The 22467-nt window shown below is 44.1% G+C and overlaps 1 protein-coding gene across 10 annotated transcripts in view; it reads left to right on the forward strand.

Moving 5' to 3' along the window:
- The window catches only part of CIT (citron rho-interacting serine/threonine kinase), a 107006-nt gene that overhangs the window by 26785 nt on the left and 57754 nt on the right, over positions 1-22467 (forward strand). For 7 of the 10 annotated variants that reach the window (XM_028710768.2, XM_028710772.2, XM_028710770.2 and 4 more), the window contains 8 exons: positions 8749-8851; positions 9741-9884; positions 10701-10820; positions 11143-11322; positions 12430-12483; positions 15017-15070; positions 17906-18046; positions 18986-19111. In XM_028710768.2, coding sequence (XP_028566601.2) covers positions 8749-8851; positions 9741-9884; positions 10701-10820; positions 11143-11322; positions 12430-12483; positions 15017-15070; positions 17906-18046; positions 18986-19111 — 922 coding nt within the window. The remainder of the gene's footprint in view (positions 1-8748; positions 8852-9740; positions 9885-10700; positions 10821-11142; positions 11323-12429; positions 12484-15016; positions 15071-17905; positions 18047-18985; positions 19112-22467) is intronic. The other 3 variants (XM_028710771.2, XM_028710773.2, XM_028710776.2) reach the window with 1 other exon arrangement.

The following is a 22467-nucleotide window of genomic DNA, read 5'->3' on the forward strand; positions in this document are numbered from 1 at the left end:
TGAATTAGCGAGCGTGGATGTGACACAGTGCCACCCATGCTGGAGTGTGAAATCTCCCGTCTTAATAACACATTAGTGCACTGCTAAGGAAAGTGATGGCATTTGCAGGGTTGCTGTTGCCATAAAGTATAGGAGGGGGGATGAGAGAGGGCAGCAAGCTCTGAAGTTGAATCCTGACCCTTAAAGCACCTTGTGCAATCTTGGGCCTTGCTTTCACAGAGGTGGTGGTAACCTGTGTCTGGGGTGTACCACTCTGGAGTGCTGGTACAAGGAGTCTTGCAAGGGCGCTCCCTACAAATGAAGTAACTAAAATGCCCTGCACATAGATAACCAGCATATCAGGGAAAAGACTGTTGTTGACATTCTCGTTTTCTACAAGCAGGGAATTTATTTTGGTATCACTTGATAGGGGCATTCTGTCATGTGATTCCCCCACCTACAGTCTGAAGTGGTACATGGGTTACTATCTTCCTGTGAGCTGTGTGTGGAGTCCAGCTCTGCTTCAACCAGTGAGATGTCTTGGGCAAGGACTGCTGAGAACTAATTACCAAACTAAGTACTTTAATGAGCTGAGAACTGGTGGGAGAATGTCTATATGGGCTGATTTTGCTTGCCATGAGAGAACCACCCACAGTCTTGATTCAAGCCTTGAAAAATGTCATCAGCTGGTCTGCTAAGTTCCTTAAACATCTGAGGCTTCCTGTTCAGTGACCCTCTAAAAGCTGCTGTTTATGTGTTGCTGTAACTGGGGTACATTGAAGAGGGATAGAAAATGGATTTTCTTTTTAAGCAGGAACTGGGGTTCTCAATAATTTGGTAAATAAAACACTTTCTGCATTGGAAACTGGTTTCTGGCTTTGGAGAAAACTAGCATTTACTCAGCCTATTAATGTGTATGTAAAGCAGGGATGAGGAACCTGTGGTCCCTCTCTGAAGGTGTTGAACAACAACTTCCAGCACCTCTGACCATTGGTCATGCTGATGAACATCTGGAGGGCCACAGGTTCCTGACATCAATGATGTAAACTAAGGTATTACATTGGGATCATCTCTCTTCCTCCATCCCGTGCCATATTGCCTCATTGGCTCTAATGCATGATCATTGCATCTCGGCATTAGGAGTTGTGACAATGTCCAAAGTCACATGCATTCTTAAGCCTATGCATCTGGCATTCTGCACTGTGTACTGTAGAGATTGCATCAGATGCACACAAAGGAAGCTGAAGTTGTAGACAGGGCTGGTTTGTGCTGTTGTGCTCGCCTGCCACAAGCTCAAGCTTACTTATTTATTTTATTTCTGTCCGACTCTTCCTCCCAAAGTAGCCCAAGGTGGCAAACATCCATGGTTCAAGCAATGCAATAGCTTGCATGCTTTTGCAAATATATGATAATATTGGTTAGTTATTGTTTTGACAGAGACTGTAGAAGATGCTCTTGCATGAAAGCCCTCTTGAGGATTTAGAGCAAGCCTTTGCAGGAGATGGCTAATTTTTATTTTTGTTTCCTAACTGCCTTTCTGCCCCCAAATAGACCAACCAGGTTGTTTACAAGCAATGTAAACAGTGACATCTACAACACTATTTAGTAACAGTTGGGACCCATTAAAAACTTTCAAGGCAGCAAAAGGATTTTTTTAAAAAAAGGATTGCCTATAGCTCATCAAACCTTTCATCAAAAAACCACAGGAATGGGGCCCACCTTGTGGACTTCAAGGGGAACAGTGGTTGCAGGTGATATTCCACTACTTAAAAAGGCCCCTTTTGAGTGGTAAAACCATAGCAGGGTCTCATTCAAAGACCTTATCACCTTGCAGTGGGTGGGGAGCTTGTATGGGAGTGGGTTTTTTCTGAAACACCCTTAATCAAGACTCTCTAGTCTAGGGTTTTCATGGTCCTGAAACAACTTCACAGCTAATGAAATTCTTCTAAGATGGGCAGAATGTGGTTCCAAAAGATACTCCTCTTTAGCTTGGACATTGACAGCTAAGTTTTTTTGTGATTTATTTATTTGTGTGTGAGAGAGACCATCTCTATTGTCTGATATATATTCTTTAGTTTGTTCCAAGTAGTTCTATTAGGTTTTAATACTATATGATTCTTACCTGCCCTGGGACCTTGTGGTGAAGGGTGGGTAAGAATTCACTTTAAAAAAGTAAAAAAAAAAAAAAAATTCAATCATGCACAGAAAATAACACAAGAGGAAGAAACTCAAATAAAGGGCCATCAGTTTCTTTCTTAAGTACAAGGTGAGAAAACATGAGCGAACACCTGTAAATAAGCTTTTAAGATTGCCATACTTCCACATTGCTGGCGACAAAGAGTCCTGAGATAATTATTGTAGCATTAGAAATGAAATCTGACTATACCACATAAACATTTTCTGTGGTTTCTAAACCTTTGGAGACTTTTATATTGTTGCACGCCACCCCCAAACTCTGCCTAGCAGCGACAAGATTCTAGCTGGGCATGGAAAATTGGGTACGGCAGAGAATAATATCTTTAAGTTACAGGGTTTTATTTGCACCAGAAACTACTGTGGAGAGTTCAAAGCATTCACATCTCTAGTGGCCTTGCTTCCTGCAGGAGTGCAGTATTGGATTCCAGGGCAGCCAAAACACCATCTCCCCGTGTCTTAGTTCCAGCCTGTCATTCCCAGCTCACATGGAGCTTTGCCCCTCTTCCTCCTTCTCACTGCTATCTGACTCCAAGGAGCTCCCAAAGCCTACGGCACGCATGTCCAACTCCCAAGAGACTGTATAAAAAAACCTGGTAGATCGCGATCTACTGGTTGGACATCCCTGGCCTACAGCATTTCTATTAGAAATCCTAAACCTGGCCTTTGCCTCTGTCTACTAGCACTCAGCAAAGAAGGGCCCCCCCTGTAACCTTTGGAAACAGCCCTCTTCTGTTGACCGGCTGGGAGTCTTCTGCCCTGGTGATGGTTTCCATTGATGTGCCATTTACTCTGCTTTATTCCTTAAAGCAGGCATGGCCAAACTTGGCCCCCAGCTGTTTTGGGACTACAACGCCCATCATCCCTAACTAACAGGACCAGTGGCCCGGGATGATGGGAATTGTAGTCCCAAAACAACTGGCGGGCCAAATTTGGCCATGCCTGCCTTAAAGGCTTGCACTCAGCTGGCCCTGCCCTGCTAGCCTGGTTTGTTTGCATATGCTAAACCTAAACCTAGGAATTTCCGTGTTTGGCCCGGTGTAATCAAACCTTGTTTAATTTTGACTTTTACTAAAGCCAAGAATTATGGGGAGGATCTGGCATAAACCCACAACACATTTAGGGAGATCTAGCCTCCCCCCCCCCCAAGTTCATAGCAATATTATGCATTATCTTTTCTGCGATGGTCAGGTTCTGTATGTTTTCCCGCCATAAAGATATTAGCAGGCCCTGTGGCGTCCTCCACACTTGTGCTATAAGCATCCTAGCTGCTGCCAGGAGCCAGCCAGTTATTCATTTAAAATAATTTAAAAATAAATAAATAGAATAGAATAAAAAATGAAAGAACACCAGTTAGGGAACGTACTGGGTGACTGGAAGTTTCTGGATTGTCTCCGCAAGCAGCTCCACACGGAGCAAACCACAATAGTCTTAAACCTACAGGATGCCAGGTGTGTAGCCTTCATCAAATATACTGCAGAAGAAAAAAATCTAATTAGTTCTGAAATGTAGGGGGGGGGGGACAAATTGCTATACTTTTATTAAATGGAAGACATTTTAAAAACTCTAGGCAGCCTGTGGAAAAAAATACTTCCTCAGCAGGCTTAGGCACTTAAATTATATTGTACAGAAGAGTTATTAAATGTGAAAAGGGTTCTAGGGAAAACTGAGATGGGCTGTTACTAAAGCTAGTACTACCAAAATTGGTGGTCTCAGAGGGTTAAATTAGTTAATTCTCCCCTTCTAATTAGTTAACAGATAAATGACCTCCTTCCCTACTGGCCTTCTTGGGCTTTATGATCTGCAGAGGGGGCTTTTTTGGTAGTTTCGCCAACAGAGTATATAGAGTTCTGTAGGAAGAGAAAAAATGAGAAACCAGGGATCAGTCCCCAATTTAAGCAGTTCATATCAATAGCCTATAGGGTGGTAAAGTTCACAAATGTTTCTCCACTAGCAACTGGAAGTGGTATTGCATGACTGAGAGGGACTGTAACTTGGTGGGTAGAGCTGTGCATATATAAGAACATAAGGAGAGCCTGCTAAATCAGGCCAATGGTCCACCTAGTGTAACATCCTGATCTCACAGCGCCTCTGGCAACACTTGCCTCTGGGACTCGAGCACAAGAGTACTCTCCCCTCCTTTGGTTTCTAGCAGCTGATATTAAGAAGCATTGCTGCCTCTCTCTAAGGAGGCAGAGCATAGCCATTGTGGTTAGTAGCCATCAATAGCCCTCTCCTCCATGAATTTGTCTAATCTTTTTTTAAAGCCAAGAGGATTTAGAAGTTCAGAAGTTTCCAGACTCAATACCCGGTCTCTCCAGGTAGGGTTGGGAAAGGACTCCTACAGTCGCCTACTGGAAGTCTGATAGGATATAGTCTAGAAACAGTCCTACCGCTGCATTTGTTTGTATGAACTAGGCCAATACGTCGATACCTCTATAAATGAAGATGGCTGAAGAGAAGCAGCAACAGTCTTGCAGTTTCCTGATCCTATGCAACTTGGATAGCTTTTATTTTTCATGCCACGCAGCAGAGGTGCTACTGCCCATTAATTTGAGTTCTTGTTTTCAGTGAACAGAGCTGTCAAAACCGTTTAGTGATGATGTACATGAGAGTCAGTGGTGGGGTAGTGGTTAGAGTGTCAGACTTTGACCTTGGAGACCAGGTTTCAAGTCCCCATTCAGCCATGAAGCTCACTGGGTGTGACATTGAGCCGTTTGCTGTCTCTCAGCCTAACCTACTTCACAGGGTTGTTGTGAGAGTAAAATGGAGAGGGGAGAACTACCTTGAGCTCCTGGGGCGTGGGGGTAGTTATATAAATGTAAGAAATAAGAAATGGGTAGGTGTTTGGGGGAAGGGCATAGCTCAGTGGTAGTGTGTCTGCTTTGCATAAAGGTCCTAGGTTCAACCCCCAGCATCTTCAGATAGGTCTGGGAGTGTCCCCTACCTGAAATCCGGGAGAGTTGCTGCCAGCCAGTGTAGATTGCATTAAGCAAAATGGGCCAATGGTCTTACTCAATGTATGGCAGCTTCCCATGTGTTGCATGAAGCTGGATTCAGCATATTGAAGTAAGTGCTTGTTTGGGAACAAAGTTATGGCCCAAGTTCATTTCATGCTTTAATATGACCTGTTGTATGCCTTTTCTTGGTTTGGGTTATGTTAGAAGAATTTTGTCTCTTGGTCGTTTTTTAAATTCTTCTTTATCTGGAGCAGGCTCTCCTAATTATGTAGTGCAGGGTAATCACTGGAATACGTATTACTAAACGCTCTCGTAGTTGGGCATATTGTAGTTCCTTAGTAACTGGCTTCAGATTAGAAAGTCTGTTGATGATGGGTATGTACTTCTAAAAATGGGATGAAATGCTTTTTCATTCATTAATTAATTCAGTCAGTCAGTCGTACCTTCCAAAATAAAATGTTTCCAAGGTGTCCTACAACACAAGCAATACAAAGAATTTAAGGGGCCATCCTAAAGAGACACTAAGGCTTAATCATAGAAAGGGTTTCCGAGCAGAGTGTTTCTTGCAGCACAGCTAAAGTCAGCAAGAGAAGGTGTGTAGCAGATGTCCATAGGGCTGTAGCACCAGCTTTGAAAAGGCCCTGTCCTTGGTACCCACCAGTCTGATTTAAGAAATGGTGGGCCAGGGAGAAGAGTTAGTGAATCTAAGCTCAGTCAGTTAAAGCATGGTACTGATAACACCAAGGTTGCAGGTTTGATTCCTGTATGGGACAGCTGCATTGCATTGCAGGGGGTTGAACTAGATGATCCTCAGGGTCCCTTCCAACTCTATAATTCTATGAAATCTATAATCTTGAAGTCAGTTTCCTAGGGCTGCTATGGGTGCAAGTGGCATTTGTGGTTGTGAAACTCTACATTGACTGCCTGAGATGAGTCAAAGCACAATAGAGTACGATAGGGAGAAGAAATGCTGGCTGCTTAGATCCTTGACAGGAAGAACATTTTGAAGGCCTAGATAAGGAAGGTGGAAGCATGAGCTTAGGAAAGCAGGAGCTGGAAGTCTTGAGAACCCAGCAAACAGGTCAGAATGGGGCTTTGCAGAAGGAATTATCCAGAGAAATAAGAAGAAAGAAATTTGGTGATATGGGTAGAGAGAAAAGATAAATATGACTAGGCTATGTTGGCTATGTTCTCCCTCAACTGTTGAAGGCAGCATGCCTCTGTACTCATACTGGTGGGAATCACAAGAGGGAGGAGTAATACTTGGGGGTTTGTGTCCTTCTTGTGGACTTCCCATGGGTATCTGATTGCCCACTGTAAGAACAAGATGGTGGACTAGTTGGGTCTTTGGCCCAATCCAGTAGGGCCGCTCTTACATACTTGTGCATGGATAACACAATGATATCACCAAAGCAGCAACTAAGATGAAACAAACATAAAAATCTCAAGTTGCTTACAGGCAAAAAATTAAGGTGGGGTATGATTTGGCAGGCCTTCATGGAGAAAACATTTTCCATGTTCACCAAATTACAGATAGCGATTGGTTCTGTTAACCAACCAAAGTGTGTTCACCATTGGTTCTGTCCGTTCCTCTGAGAGAGCAAAGCAAGGTCTTGTTTGTAATGCCATAGGTAAGCTTTGAAGGCTTGGTGCGGCCTATGTCCCCCCTCCCCCCATTCATAGTTGCGTGGAAAGGAGACTGGGATGTGTGTCCCTGTTATGTAGAGCCATGGGGAGGGTCAGAAAATGTCAGTATGACTTGCTGTCGGTCAAGCCCAACTGGACTCTGGAGAAAGGCAGGGACTCTCCCTAATGTTGCAGCAAGCCTCGTAGAAACTCCAAAGTCAGGGAAACCTTGGATTTGGGGGAGCTGCCATACTTTGGGGGTGCTCTCCTCTGACAAAAAGAAGGTAGTGACCAATGGCACCTTGGCAAGTGTATGTGTATGGACAGGCGACCTGCTTTTTCTTTGCATTTGTGCTTCTGCAAATTCCTCTAGTAGTAAGCATTTGCTATTCAAACTACCCCAAGGTATTTATTTCCATGGCTGGCTTCCCTCTTCGCTCCAGGGATCTACAACCAGTTTATTAATTGCCTAGTTAAATAGACTGTGCTGCTGTGAATAGCTTTTGTGTGTGCATGTTGTGGTTTTCTTTTTCTTTTATTATGGTAAGCATTCAAGGATGGGTGGGGGAGTATAAACATGTTTTATCAATCTAGTTCTTAATATATAAAGTGTCTAACAACAAATAGCTCCAGTTCCAGAAAGAATATTTCAGTGTTTGCCCTCTGCAGTGCTGGCATGTAGAGTAGGTTTTGATTTGATTTTATTTTTAGACAACAACGTTGTATAGGGGTTGGGATAGCTAGTATTATTTTGAGCCATTCTTACATGGGCAACCTTCTGGGAGCTGCATGGTAGGTTGTAAGGGGCAAGAGGGTCTTACTCTGCCTTCTGTCTCTCATAGTTGTGGAGAAATGAACTACAACTCCCATCAGCCCCAACAAGCATGGCCAGTGGCCAGGGATAATGGGAGTTGTAGTTCAGTAGCATCTGGAGGGCCAGAGCTTCCCCACGCCTGGTCTATCACACTGAGATGGTGATGTCTGAACCAGGCCAGTCTTTCTCAAGCCATCAAGCACATCTCTGGATGTTTCTTTTCCCCCATGAAGAGTTTTAACACTTTGCTCTTCTAATGCTAACAAACACTGTGCAAGCTACTAGTAATGCCTCTAGGTTAGACCTCAATAATGTGCTCTAAGTGGAGGTTGTGCTTAATGGTTGAAAACCCCATGGGGTCTTTCTATCTTAGCAACACCTTTTTCATGTCTTTCCCATTACTTCCTTTGACTGGCTTCTAAATTGCAGCCATAAAGATTGCCATGTATTGTGATGGCCATTGTGAAAATAATAATATACCCACCTTTCCCAGAAAAAAAGTCTTTATGTGATGCTTAATAGCAACATAAAGTGGCTCAGCTCTTGTAACTAGGGCATTCTCATATTCATCTTGCAACCTATCCCAACAAGGTTCTGGTGGGTTTTTGCATCCTCTGGGGTGGGGTGAGGAAGGACCTGTGGGTCCTCCAGGGGTTTTGGACTCCAACTCCCATCAGGCCCAGCCAGCATGGCCAATGGCCAAGGATTATGGGAGTTGGGAATGTCTGGGAGGAAACAGCTCCCGGCTCCCAGCTCATATCCATAAGTAATCTTCCATAAATAATGTCTCTTATAGTCCGTCCACAACAAAAAGTATGTGGTGGCCAGGTTACTAAGTAATTTACCTGACTGTAAAGGTATTATCAAAATGTGCTGCTATGATTTTGCTTTTGTTGTATTATCTGCTATTCAGAGTTGCATTCAATGATACTCATATATAGAGTAGAGCCATTGAAAATAGTCTGACTAACTCGGATCCATTAATTTCAATGGACCTGCTCTGAGTTGAAGTTAGATAACACCAGTTTTTTGGGGTTTGTGTGTGTGTGTGTGTGTGTGTGTGTAATGATCTTTTTATAAACCATTTAGACTGCTCTGGTGTGGTGGTACATAAATATGTGCAAATTATTATTATTATTATTATTATTATTTGGTGTTCTTTTTTTTCCTTTAAAGGTCTGCTTTGGGTTTGGATTCTCCAGCCAAGATTAACTCCATGGAAAAGAAAATCCTTCTTAAGAGTAAAGAGCTGCAAGACACCCAGGATAAGTGCCACAAGGTATTTATTTACATGGCCAGCCTCCCACCTTGCTCCAGGGATCTTCAACCTGTATATGCCAAAGGACCTACCAGATGCTGCTGATGGGTCCACAGCTTCGGTGGATCAGCTTCCTCCTCACCAGTTAGATGAGGGAGATGAGTTTAGGTCATGTCTGTTTCTAGACCCGTTAATTTTATAACAAAAGGAGGCTCTGGATTTTCTCTAGACCTTTGCTTGGCCTGGCGGTGACGGCAGTGGTTTCCAGCAGGCGGCATTTCTTCTTCCATCAAATGCTCAGAAGCTTCGGTTCTGTTCTGAATGCTACGAAGTCTCTCTTCTGCTTCTTCTTTTCCTCTTTTCGTCCTTCGGTTTCTGCTTATGTAACTGTTGCCGCTTCATTGATTTGACAGTGAGAACTGTTGCTGAAAGAAAACTCACTGGGATATACATTTTAAACCCCTCTCTTTGTTTTGAGAGACTTTAAAGAGTGTGCAGTTACTTCTCTTTCTGTTCCGTGCTGGACTTGACATTTGATCCCTCAGAAGGACATGGGGGGGAGCCCTCCTCTGGTCCAACATGGATTTGGGATAAAGCTAAAGTGACCCATCTCTGGAGAAAAAAAAATAATCAGGTGAAAAAATGATTGTGGCTTCTTTGCTAACTGGGGTTCGAAGAATGACTGAATGTGAACAAGCGGCTTGAATGAATGGGGTGACTTAGACTTACTGCCTTTCCTTGAGAAGGAACTGTGAATTCCCAGGAGCAGAACCATGGTATTTGAATTTAAACAGAATTCTAGCCTAGTCTCTCTTCCAGAGACAGATTTTCCTCCCGAGTTGTGCATCGACCCTTTGTCTGCTCGTAGACCCTTGGAAAATGCTTTTAAACCTTTTAATGTTTGTTGCAGATGGAGCAGGAAATGACGCGCTTGCACCGCAGAGTATCGGAGGTGGAGGCTGTACTTAGCCAAAAGGAGGTGGAACTGAAAGCCTCCGAGACCCAGCGATCCCTCCTTGAGCAGGACCTGGCTACCTACATCACAGAATGCAGTGTGAGCCTCTACCTGTTCCCCCTGAAGTCACTGACTTCCGTTGGTCTAAAACCTTTCTGTTATGGATGTCTCAGTAAGGCATATGGCAGAGGGAGCTTAAGAAGGACAGCTGTCTTAATTAAATAGGGGTGGTTAATTGGCAAAGCACTGTAAGCCTGTTACATGGTTTTAATTCATTAATGACCTGATAAGTTGACAGCGTGGCAGAGAAGGCAAAGGAAATTTAGCTTGAGTCTTCCATGCAGAAGATAGCAGCGGATATGGTGCTTGTTGGAGTTTACATACTTTGGACTATTTCCTTAACCAAATCTGAAGCAAGGTAGTCATGATTCAGAAGCATTTATTTGACACTGGTAGGGAAGTCTGGGCAAAGAATCTTCTTACATTGATCCTTTTCTTTCTGTAGTATTAGCATATCTGAAACTGCCAATACTTTGACTTTCCAAGGAATTCTTGGTCTAACTGGAGGTGTCAAGAGAGTGGACCTTGTGTTCATAAATAGGCCACAGCTCAATAGCAGATCCTTTTTCCATTCTGTACTTTAACAGGGATAGTTGCCGGTGTCCTCCTTGCTCATGTAGCTCTTTAAATTGCACTCCAATTTTTTTTAAAAAAACAACAACATACCATATTTCATTCAAGTGGACGTGTTCTTTTGTTGCTGTCGAGGCAGGAGACTGGAGCTGAACAGAAGCTAAGATGCAAGCTTTGGGTTTTGCTGTCCTGTTGGTGTGTTTTTTTATCCATAACTGATAACATTTTCCTTGGTACAGCTGCATGCAAAGTGGCTGTGTATTAAACGTTGCGCTTTTGCAGAGCTTAAAGCGAAGTCTGGAGCAGGCTCGGATGGAAGTGTCTCAGGAGGATGACAAGGCACTGCAGCTCCTTCATGATATCAGGGAACAGAGCCGGAAGCTTCAGGAAATCAAAGAACAGGTGTGTGTAGCTACTTCTCAGAGGAATTTAGTGGCTGATGATAGCTTTGGCTTTGGCTTGTGCTAGCCAGTCCTCACACTAGGAATAGATCCAGGGTGTTGGTGGAGTTTAAAAACTTTTCTCTCTCTCATGTGTGGCTTTCCATATATACACTTTTTTTTTTAATGAAAGGGGACATAACCTTTGTGTTCGGCAAAAATGTGTTTCACTCTGTGTCGTTTTGTGTGCTTCCTCCCTCTGTGTTTTTCCTTACACAACTGCCTGGTTGCCATTTTTTCCTTTGTTCTTTCTGAAGTGTGTGACACCCCACTTCCTCCCACAGGAGTATCAGGCTCAGGTAGAAGAGATGAGGCTAATGATGAATCAGTTAGAAGAAGACCTCATTTCAGCTCGCAGACGGAGTGATCTTTATGAATCGGAATTGAGAGAGTCCCGATTGGCTGCTGAAGAGTTCAAACGTAAAGCCACAGAATGTCACAACAGGCTCCAGAAGGTAGCTAAGGTCAGGGAACTATAATTCTGTTTTGGGGGTTAATTTTGGCAGTCTTGCTCCTCACACCAATGTATTGAGAATAGATTCGACTTCATGAGGTTTTGTTTGCATGCCATGATTGCTCTGCTCTGCTTCCAAAGGTGGAGGCAGCAATGCTTCCAAATACAGTGGTACCTCGAGTTACAAACGCTTCAGGTTACAAACTCCGCTAGCCTGGAAGAGTTACCTTGAGTTGAGAACTTTGCTCCAGGATGAGAACGGAAATTGTGTGCTGGCGGCGCAGCGGCAGCAAGAGGCCCCATTAACGAAAGCACACCTCTAGTTAAGAACAGTTTCAGGTTAAGAACGGACCTCCGGAACAAATTAAGTTCGTAACTAGAGGTACCACTGTACCAGTTGCTGGAAACTGCAGGAGGGCAGAATGGTCTTGTGCTCGAATCCTGCTTGCAGGTTTCCCCCAGGCATCTGGTTGGCCACTGTGAGAACAGGATGCTGGACTAGAATGGGCTATTGGCCTGATCCAGCAGCCTCTTCATATGGTTGCAAATAAAAAAACATGGCTTTGGTAGAAATTCAGACTTTTTATTTTGTTAATGAGTAGAAAAATAGCATGATATGGAGCAGCAATGGTTAAAAAAAAATACCCATGAAATCTGATAGTCATATCTACATATCTACATTTTTCTCTGTTACCAGTCAGTTTTTCTTGCCTGCCTATCAAGGGTTCATGGGGGAAACGTTTTGTGCAAATTAATTGGAATAGATGCATCTATTCTAGAATTCCTGTTCTCCAAAAGGAAAGAGTTCATTCTCACTACTCTTTATCAATTTACCCCCTTCCTCTTAGCATAACTTAATAATGGATCTACAGACATGATTCACTGGCAGTTTGGAACCGCAGCACTTTTATTTTGACCCCATTTATTCATTTTAAATACCAGTAATATTTTTTTTAAAAAAAACATGACCCATTTAGAGCTTCACTTTCTAATGTTCGTTTGAAGAAAGAACAGATTGAGACAGCTTTGAAACTGAGGAACTGCTGCTCATACTGCGGTGTCTGATCTGAGTCCTGTGGCTGGGTGGTTCATCTTTCTTTCATCTTTGCTTTTAAAGGTTAAAGATCAAGGGAAAACGGAAGTAGGAGAGCTGTATTCCAAACTGGAGAAGGTATGTTCCTCTGGGTGTTTTGTACTGATAGAACCCCAGTATGAATTCAATGGGCTTTTCATTTAGTGATTTTGTGGTTTGATTTTGAAGTAGGCCTGATCAATAGGTGGTGTCCCCCCGTCCCCGGCACTTGGGAGATGTATATATGTAAGAAAATGTATACAGTGGTACCTTGGATTACATACACTTCAGGTTACAGACGCTTCAGGTTACAGACTCCACTAACCCAGAAATAGTACCTTGGGTTAAGAAGACTGGAAAGTTCAAGAGAAAGAAATGTCTAAGTTAGGGATACTTAGTGGGTAGGAGAACCCCAGAGGCAGAGTGGGTGGATGAGAGAAGCAAGCTATTCGTGACAATTTACTGAGAAATGGAGAGCTATCCATCTTAAACAGCTCTTCTAATACAATGAGTTTTAGGTGACTTCCCTGCCCTTTCTGCCCCTTGCCTACCCCATAAATCTGCTCTGGGGGGTTGGGGGAGCCCCTAGAACAAGTTTAGGGGCACACAAAGAGAAAGGGGGGCAGGGTCGTTCCATTGCACAGCTGAAACTCATAGTGGAGCTGTTTAGATGGCTACCACCCAGGAACTTTAAGGAAGGGTAGGCATATCAAACAGAGATCTGGAGTTGAGAAAATAAGGTGCTATAGGGAGAAATCCCTGTATGCAAGTGTGTTAGAAGGAAGGGATGGAGGCAAGAGTGCTGCTTCTGAATTGATAGGGAAGCTCGCTGAAAGCCGGGGTGGTAAAGGGTGGGGCCAGAGAAAACGGGCAGGGAGATGAAGAAAGGAGCGTCCAAGGAGAAAGCTGAACTGTGAATTGAATGCCAGAAATAAGGGTCCGGTAGTACTGGAGTTCTACGCGGGTGGCGCTGTGGTGTAAACCACAGAGCCTAGGGCTTGCCGATCAGAAGGTTGGCGGTTCGAATCCCCGTGATGGGTTGAGCTCCCATTGCTCAGTCCCTGCTCCTGCCAACCTAGCAGTTCGAAAGCATGTCAAAGTGCAAGTAGATAAATAGGTACCGCTCCGGTGGGAAGGTAAACGGCGTTTCTGTGTGCTGCTCTGGTTCGCCAGAAGTGGCTTAGTCATGCTGGCCACATGACTCGGAAGCTGTCTGCGGACAAACGCTGGCTCCCTCGGCCTATAGAGCGAGATGAGCGCCGCAACTCCAGAGTCGTCCGCGACTGGACCTAATGGTCAGGGGTACCTTTACCTTTAGTACTGGAGTACTGTGGTCTGCAGTGCCAAGGAGACATAGGTTTTTGTCAAAGGCGCTCCCCAGCCAAAGGAGTGGACACAGCAGATAGTTAACTCCTTATTATCAAAGCTGACACATAGTCATTTCTATGGATCTGAATGCCCACGCATAGGACTGGTGTCTAGGCAGCTATTCCAAGGTCATCACTCAATGGAGCAGTTGCAGCGACAGGGGGCCACTCCCCCTCTACCAGTTTATATACCTCCCCCCGATGGACTGCGCACATGTAGCCAAAGTCTATGTCTGTGTGGAAGCTTCCTCTGCTCACCCCTCTTCAATCCCCTCCTGAATTTAGGAAACAGTGGTGCAGGAGAGGGTGGAGAAGCTCCTGGCTCTTCACTTGCCTTACTTGCCTCTTCCTCCTTTTCTTCTGACCCATCCTGTGCTCCACCCTCCAGCTCTGAAGCCTTCCCAGCCTTACTCTTGCCTCCTGGCAACAACAGTTCCCCATAACTCACTGCCCCCTCTCCCGAGTCAGACTTCAATCCCCCTTCCCCCGGTGCACACTCATCAGCTTCTTGCCAATCCCTGGCATCTTGCTAGGCGCAGAGCTGGCATCTGGGTAGGCATCGTTGAGCCTCTGGCTCTACTGCTATTCCTTTTCACATTTGCCTCCTTTTCTCTTCCTCTGGTCAAGAAGGGAGAGCAATGTAGATCAAGCAATGGGAGTGAGAAAGAGCAGCAGCCATCTCTGCCAGCTCACTTGGCTGTCATTTCCTTTCCTTGTTTGAAGTGAGGATTGGGCCCAGGGGCAGCAGGAGAACAAGTGGGCAGTGTGGTTGGTAGATAAGCAACCAGCCAAACCCTATTTTCCTTAGACCTCTGGTCCTTCTAGGTGTTTCTTTCCAAACATGGCTTATTGCCAGAAAAGCAATGAATGCTCTATATTCCCAAATGGCTTTTCACCAACCCTCAGTCCTTTCTACCTTGCAAAGAGAAACTTTGCACCATTCCCAGAAATATTTTGCTAGCCAATCAGAATCAAATTGGGTCCCTTTTCATTCTCCATATTTCATTGGACAACTGGGGTAGCTGACATGGTACTCTCCAGATATTGCTGAACTTCTGCCCCCATCATCCCTGACCATTGGCTATGTCGGCTGGGATTGATAGGAGCTGTAATTCAACAACACCCAGGAGGAGGATGCCTTAGTCAAGGGGACCTGCTTTAAGAAGCGTCATGTGAGAGTGCGGGGGGACTGCAGTCATTGGATTGAAGTGATTCAATGTAGCATTACACTACCTAGTATTTCCACGCCTCTTTCTTCCTTGTAGGTGAATGCAGAACAGCAGGTCAAAATCCAGGAGCTACAGGAGAAGCTGACAAAGGTAAGGTTTGGATAGGTGCGTGTTAAGAGAATTGATTGCTTTTGTATGTGAGTTAAAAGTTGTGAGTCTTTTCTTGTGTGGTTTATACATCTCCTCCTTCGACTTACCAGCAAGCCGTAATGCAGAGGAGGGGAGGAGTGGTGTCTCGTGTTCAAAAACAGAATTAGTCATTGTGCTTTGGGTAGGAAAGGGAGAAGAAGGGTGGGGGATTGGGATCCAAAATCGTGATGATCTCAGTGCTTTCTCCTCTTCACAACATGTCATCCTATGTTTATTTTTAAAACCAAAGCTGAGCCAGAATTGGAATGTTTGGTAGAGATTTAACTTTGGAAAGCCGGATCAGGCGCTCTGCACCAGGTGTGAGCTTTTTCAGTACTGGGGGCCACATTATAAAAATAGAATGAACCCTGAAGCAGCAACAGATTGCGACTGCTTAATTTGGATCTACTTTTCATGAATGGGGTGGGTGCCAAATCATAATTTGTGGACGATGTTGCATCTGTTCTGGAACTTTGCATACAAAGTGTGAGGCCTTTTAGAGCAGCCCCTGAGCAATCTGAGACACGTTCAGCACTAATGAGATTCTAAAACTGAACTTAATTTCTCTTGTAAAGTGTGTGTTTCATGTAGGGGGATAGACCTTTTTCATGATGAGGTCTACATTGGAACTCATTGGACCTGGTGGAAAGCTATCGGGGCACACAGAGAGAGCTATTTCCCATGGAAACAAAGGCACACACAAACCACTCACAATTCACCTTCTATTTTCTCCATATACTTTTTTAAAGGTTGTTTTTTAAAAAAAGGAAAAAAGTTACCCATCTCCTTTTAGAACTCCTGTAATCCCATGCAAATAACACGCCGGTTTACAGCTGAACAGCAAACCTTGCCTCAAACTTCAGAATGCAATTGTAAACATGTGGTTGAAAGATGCATGGACACTTTTGCCACCAACATAAGCCTACCTCTCTGCTGAGTGTTTCCCATTGCATTAGACTTCTTGCGGAGGAAGGAACTGCCATTACACAGTGGATATGTGTAGAGACTTAGGCTAAGGAGTCCTTGCTTGAGACAAGCCGCTAATTTCCTAACCTGCTTCATGAGTTAGAGTTGTTGCTGTTTATCACCTGTAGAGCATCCAAAATATTTTGAAGTGCTGTGTACATGTTGAAAGATAAGGCATGGCATAGCGTGGTAGTGGGTGTGGCTGGAGCAGAACCGCAGCTCATTCTCACTTTTCATTTGGGGGGGGGCATGGCAAGGACACACAGGGGAGGTTGGATTGGGCTTTGACTCCCCCATTTCAACTCTGCTCTCACTTTGGTCACACCTTCCTCCTCAAAATCTGAACAGAGAACACCAAGCTGTGATGCTGTCTGACCATACAGCATACCAGGAGCACTTTGGGCCTGGAAACAGGAATTGTAGCTTTCTAGATTAGTTAGACCACAAGAGGGCGGGCAGGGCAGGTGCACTGAGATCAGTAGCTGTGGCGTTGGAGCTACATTGGGCACCCGCAAGAGTTAAATATGGGCCACGGATTGGCCACATGTGCTTCTAGTTGCCAAACGGACCGTAAAATTTCAGCCTAACTTTTGTTACCCGGAGTAATTTTGGGCGTTTGGGGGATATTTTTCCAGCTATGCAAAGATACAATATCAGAATGTCAAAACATACATGTGGGGAATGTCAAAACATACATGTGTCTGCTATTTTACAGCTATATTTTTCCAGTTCTGCAAAAGGGATGCTTTTAGTTGTAGTACTTCAGATTTAATTACTTTCTGGTTAGTCATTTGTTTACTGTGGGCAAGCTGACCAGCATATTCACAAAGGTTTGTGTTGGATTACATGAGCTTCATTATCAGACAGGAGGAGCAACAGCACCTGTCACACTAATGAGTAATTAAGTAGATGTGCGGTATTGCACTTTTGCAGGGGTGTGTTGCTGGCTGCTTCAGGTTGAGCAGAAACGTTGCAATCTTATTTGAAGGTGGGTATCGCCCCATGAAAGGATTGGCTGTGAGTTGTTCTGGTATTAGGCATAGAAGCACTTTGCATTGCCGTCATTCAACAGAGGTTTAAGAAGCCTTGTCATTCTTTGCTTAAGATGTGTTTTGTTTAGCTAGGGCCTTCTCAAAACTAGCTGCTCCACCAACCTACATTGGAGCCTAGCAGTCAGTTGCCTTCTCTTCTCCCTGCCACTTTCCCATTGGTGCCTCCCTCTCCCAGACAAATTAAAGCAAAGGCAATTGCCATAAATTGCAGCAAGGATAACTGGTGAACACAGTAAATTGGAAAGTCTGCTCAAGTGCCGTGCAATTATATTAATGCTCCCATTAAGGTTTTCTTGAGGTTCTAACCTAAATATGTGTACTACTACTTGGGTCAAGAAGTCTAGTTCAATTTCTGGAAACTTGTATGGAGATAGATAGATAGATAGATAGATAGACAGACAGACAGATATAAAATTTAGACAGTGCTTGACTGTAAAAACCTCAAAGTGGTTTACAAAAGATATAACAGTAAGATCAATAAAAAAATTACAACCCTACTATAAAACATGTGAAAGTTAAAATACTAAAACAAATTACCATAACTTTCTGAGCATCTGTCAGTAATATTCTAGTTCAGAGTTTGAGGGTAATGCAGAGAGCAATGCTTTAAATGCTTATTTTACACACACACACACACACACACACACACACACACACACACACTATCAAAATCTCACTGATTAGCTGCTTCATTAAGTTGTTACTGGAATGCTGAATATTGGCGCTTGCAATCTTATACACGTTAAAAACTTTAGCATTATTCTGCCTGTTCTTCAAGGCAATGAAAGCCAGCTCGGAGGCCACTGAACTCCTTCAGAACATACGCCAAGCGAAAGAAAGAGCCGAGAAAGAACTGGAGAAGTTGCAAAACCGGGAAGACTCTAACGAAGGCATGAAAAAGAAATTGCTCGAAGCAGAGGTTGGCAAAAGCTTTTAACTTTTAAGATGTTTGAGTAACCGGAAAGTCCACTTCAGGCATACCAAATCCCATCCTTGGTTTGATATCCTGGCTTATTTAACTCCCTGTGGGTTGTACAGGTCAGGCTTCTTGAGTCTGGTTGAAATGGGAAGCTGATGTTTAGACTAAACCAGGAATGGAAGGTTTATTAAACCCCTCTTCTGTGTGAGTCTGAGACTTACCGTATTTTTTGCCCTATAGGACGCACTTTTCCCCCTCCAAAAATGAAGGGGAAATGTGTGTGCGTCCTATGGGGCAAACGCAGGCTTTCGCTGAAGCCTGGAGAGTGAGAGGGGTCGGTGCGCACTGACCCCTCTCGCTCTCCAGGCTTCGCGCAGCTCTCCGCAAGCCATGGGAGCCCGCACAGGGCTCCCATGGCTTGCGGAGAGTTGCCTGCATGCTGAAGCCTGGGCGCACTGAGCTCAGCGCGCCCAGGCTTCGCGCAGCTCTCCGCAAGGCGCGGGAACCCGGCGCTGGGCTCCCAAGGCTTGCGGAGAGTTGCCTGTTCTGGGGTCGGGGGAAGCTTTACCTTTACTAGTTCCCTTTACCTTTACTAGTTCCCTTTACCTTTACTAGTTCAGCAACATGTCCCCCACACCTGCCATAAACCACCCTTTATTTTTATATCTGAACTGGACTATGTTGTGTCAAATTAAAGAACTGTTTTTTTGTTTTTAAAGTAAACAATATTTATCCTTGTTTCTGTGTTCAAGTACTGTTTTTTCTCAAAAGAATAATTATTATTTTTTGCTGGATTTGCTTTTTAAATTAATCTTTAAGTGGGGGGTGGGTATGTAATTTAGGGAGTGGTGCTGAAATGGTTCTACTGTGACTGCTACTTGCTGTGTGAACACCCAGGGCTCCTTTAGCCTCAATTCTGCTTTCCTGAATGTCGGACAGGAAAGGCGCCATTCTCTGGAGAACCAAGTGAAGCGATTGGAAACGGTTGAACGCAGAGAGAACCGGCTGAAGGAAGATATCCAGACGAAATCTCAGCAGATCCAGCAGATGGCGGATAAAATTTTGGTGGGTAGTGATTACAAAATGGGAGACTGGAGCGGAATAGTGGGCACAGTTTCTGGCTCCATAAGATGCAGTGGGAAGTGTTAACATTTTGAAAAGTTTTTTTTCTAGATGTTAAAATGCGTAGCCGGAGCCAGGTGAAACCAAATGAAGGGATTTCATGCAGATTCTTGGGCTCTTGGTTCAGGACTGAACATTTAGTGTAGGGGGCCTTTTGTGCAGATGTAACACAACTGTGGTTCTGTGGCAGAAAGAAGAGTCCAGCTGGCTTCTCAGTGGCTGACAGCAAACTGTAGACACATGGAAGCTCATAGAAGGCCTTGGATAGTTTTTCCCCCAATTAACCTATAGCTGCTTTTTGTAACAAGGCGGGGCCAAGAGGATGTCTTCCTGTTCTCTGTCTCTTCTGGGCTGACACATAGACTGACATTATTTATTATTAGGATTATATGGTGCCCAGATTCTCTTAGCATTGATTCATTAGTGCCTAATTCTCAATGAGATCTATCTGTGTATGGGATGTACCACTTCACACCGTGGTTCACGTGACGGAATGTTCTTTAGTACAAAAATAAAGGAATTGCTCCACATAGCAAACTATCATGTTAGGGACAAGGTTGTGCCAGTGTCCTCCTTCCCTGCAAATCTGGTTTTAGATGCTTTTAATCCCACTTTAAACCCAAGTACATGTCTCAAGATGTGCCTCTGAATGTCAACTGTTGAGTAGCAGCACAGAGAGGCCTGTTACTTTCATGTTCTTATGAAAGGAACCTTATTGAATGGAGGAACATGCAACCATGTGAGCCCTGACCTGGAGACTGTGCCTAGGCTGTCCCCAAGACATAGGCCGAAATCATCTACATCCTGTCACAGGTAATCTGCAGTACACTATAGTGCCCATGCTGCAGTGCAACCAGGCAAATTGCACCCATGCGAGATAGCTGTGGCACAGCTAAGTGACGTGCACATGAGTTTATCTTATTCGTGCTCTGCTGGCCCTTGATGTGGCAACATTGAGGGAACGAGGCAGAGCTGGTCAGAAGTAATATAGGTTCCAGGAGACTCTTGAGAGTCCCATGGACTGCAAGAAGATCAAACCTCTCCATTCTTAAGGAAATCAGCCCTGAGTGCTCGCTGGAAGGACAGATCGTGAAGCTGAGGCTCCAATACTTTGGCCACCTCATGAGAAGAGAAGACTCCCTGGAAAAGACCCTGATGTTGGGAAAGATGGAGGGCACAAGGAGAAGGGGACGACAGAGGACGAGATGGTTGGACAGTGTGCTCTGGTCCATGGGGTCACGAAGAGTCGGACATGACTAAACGACTAAACAACAACAACAACAACAACAGTGAAATCCCTGCCCGCTCACCTGGTAGCTCTCTCACATTCCATTATAAGTGGAATTTGATGGGAACCCTTTCTGCAACGTTATTTCAAAACGCCTGCTTGCCACGTCAGAGAGACTTAAAATTTCCATTTGCTTCGACAGAAGCTCTAGAACTCAAATAAAACATGTTTCGGAAACTCCGTACCCATCCTGTGTTTTGAGTTGTGTGACAATAAAATCTGCAGAGCCCAGCTTGGGAAGTCTTGGCAACCTCTCCTGTGTTGCAATGTCTGCTGCATCTTCCCTGTTGAAGAACCGAATGAGTCATCGTAACTCTTTCCTATCCAAATATAAATGGTTGGATGCTTTTCAGTGCATGGGAGAGAAAGGATTTCCTCCTTTGCTGTACATGAGTTTCACTTTTTGTTTATGATGCTCATTGTTATTTATTAATTTTGTTCACTGGGGAGCCAGGCAGAGGGACTTGCAGCTGTTGTTGCAGGACCAACCCAGGGCCATTTCAGCAGTTTCAGATTCATTCGTTTTGCATCAGTCTTCCTGTCCAAAAACTGTGTGTAGGTTCGTATGCTGCACTCTCATCCATTCGTATCCTTAGACATGCATCTGTGTGTGCACATAATCCTCCATTTGCTTTTGCTTGCATCCATATATACATTGTGGTTGTATGCCTGTCTGCACTCAGGCACATGCATATAAGCCTGCTCATTTTTGTTTGTTTATAGAAACAGTTATACTGTCTTTTCCCCCCTGTGAGGACCCCCAAGGTATATGAACGCCTACACACGCTCTTAGCTTCTGTAGCAGGGCTTTACTGATCCCAATCACACAAGCACCCCAAGACAATTTACAACCAAGCAAAAAATACAATGATAAAACCACATAAACAGGTTTAAAAACAGATTGAATGAGACAGTGTATCATTTGTGAGGCCCAAATGCCCAGGAAAACAAAAACATATTTGCTTGGCACTGAAACAATGGCAAGATTAGTGCCAGGCGGGCCTCCCTGGGGAGAGGGGTGGGAAGGGAACAGAACATTATTTATTTTTTTAAAAAACCCTGCTTAATTGTAGAGAAGCTATTTCAGCAGATCACTGCCATCATCCTCCAAAGGCTGCTGCAAAAACAAAACCAGATGATGATGATGATGATGATGATAATTTGAGAAAATTCAGGGTGAGGGAGGGCTAAGCTTGAGGAATTTGTGCACCCTCTACTTTTCTCTTCAAACATCAGATTATATAGCTCTCAATAGTATGAAACCTGCTTAGGCTTATAAATAAAGCCTTTTGCAATAAGACAGTTTGAAAAGTCTAAAATAAATCCAGAACATCTTTATTTATAAAAAAGGTAGCTGCTTCCAAGTAGGCAGTCAAATGAAAAAACAACAACAACCACGTTATCTATACCTTCTTGTAATTAAAGGTTCAGCAGTAGGTGTCTGAACTGCTTAAACCTTTCCAGAGAGGAGGGTACTGCAGTTTCATGTTCTTGTATCATTAGTGTGGGGTTGCAGGCTGCTTCTCGACCCATGTGATTCAGTGATATTCCAGGTTGGACAGCTCAGAACAGAATTCAGTTAAGTCCAGCGCACCAGATTGAGACAAAAGCTGCACCTTTAAACTTCTCATTGCATTAGCTAGAACTAAAAAAGGTCTATGTGTGGGCGGGGGGCAAGTCTCCCTGGGGAAATCAGCCAATCAGTTTCCTGGATTTTGTTTACCTATTCTGGACTGAAATGTGAAGCCTCTTATGTATTAGATCATAATACATGGAGCATTCAGGGATGTTGCATGCTGCAAAATAGGCATGGTAATATCCATGCAAAGTTTCTATGCTTCTGCCTACAAAGAGGTGCTTTTCAAAGAGGAAATGGGTCACATCTGAAGTGGCCCTTGAAGGATGAGGCACTGGTGACATTAGGAAGGGCACAACAGATGAATGATGGCGTTAGCAAAGGACACATCAGAGAAATGAAAGGCCCCTCTTGCTTAATGAACCACTGGATCAG

Source organism: Podarcis muralis, chromosome 16 (assembly GCF_964188315.1).
Source record: "Podarcis muralis chromosome 16, rPodMur119.hap1.1, whole genome shotgun sequence".
Lineage (NCBI taxonomy): Eukaryota > Metazoa > Chordata > Lepidosauria > Squamata > Lacertidae > Podarcis > Podarcis muralis.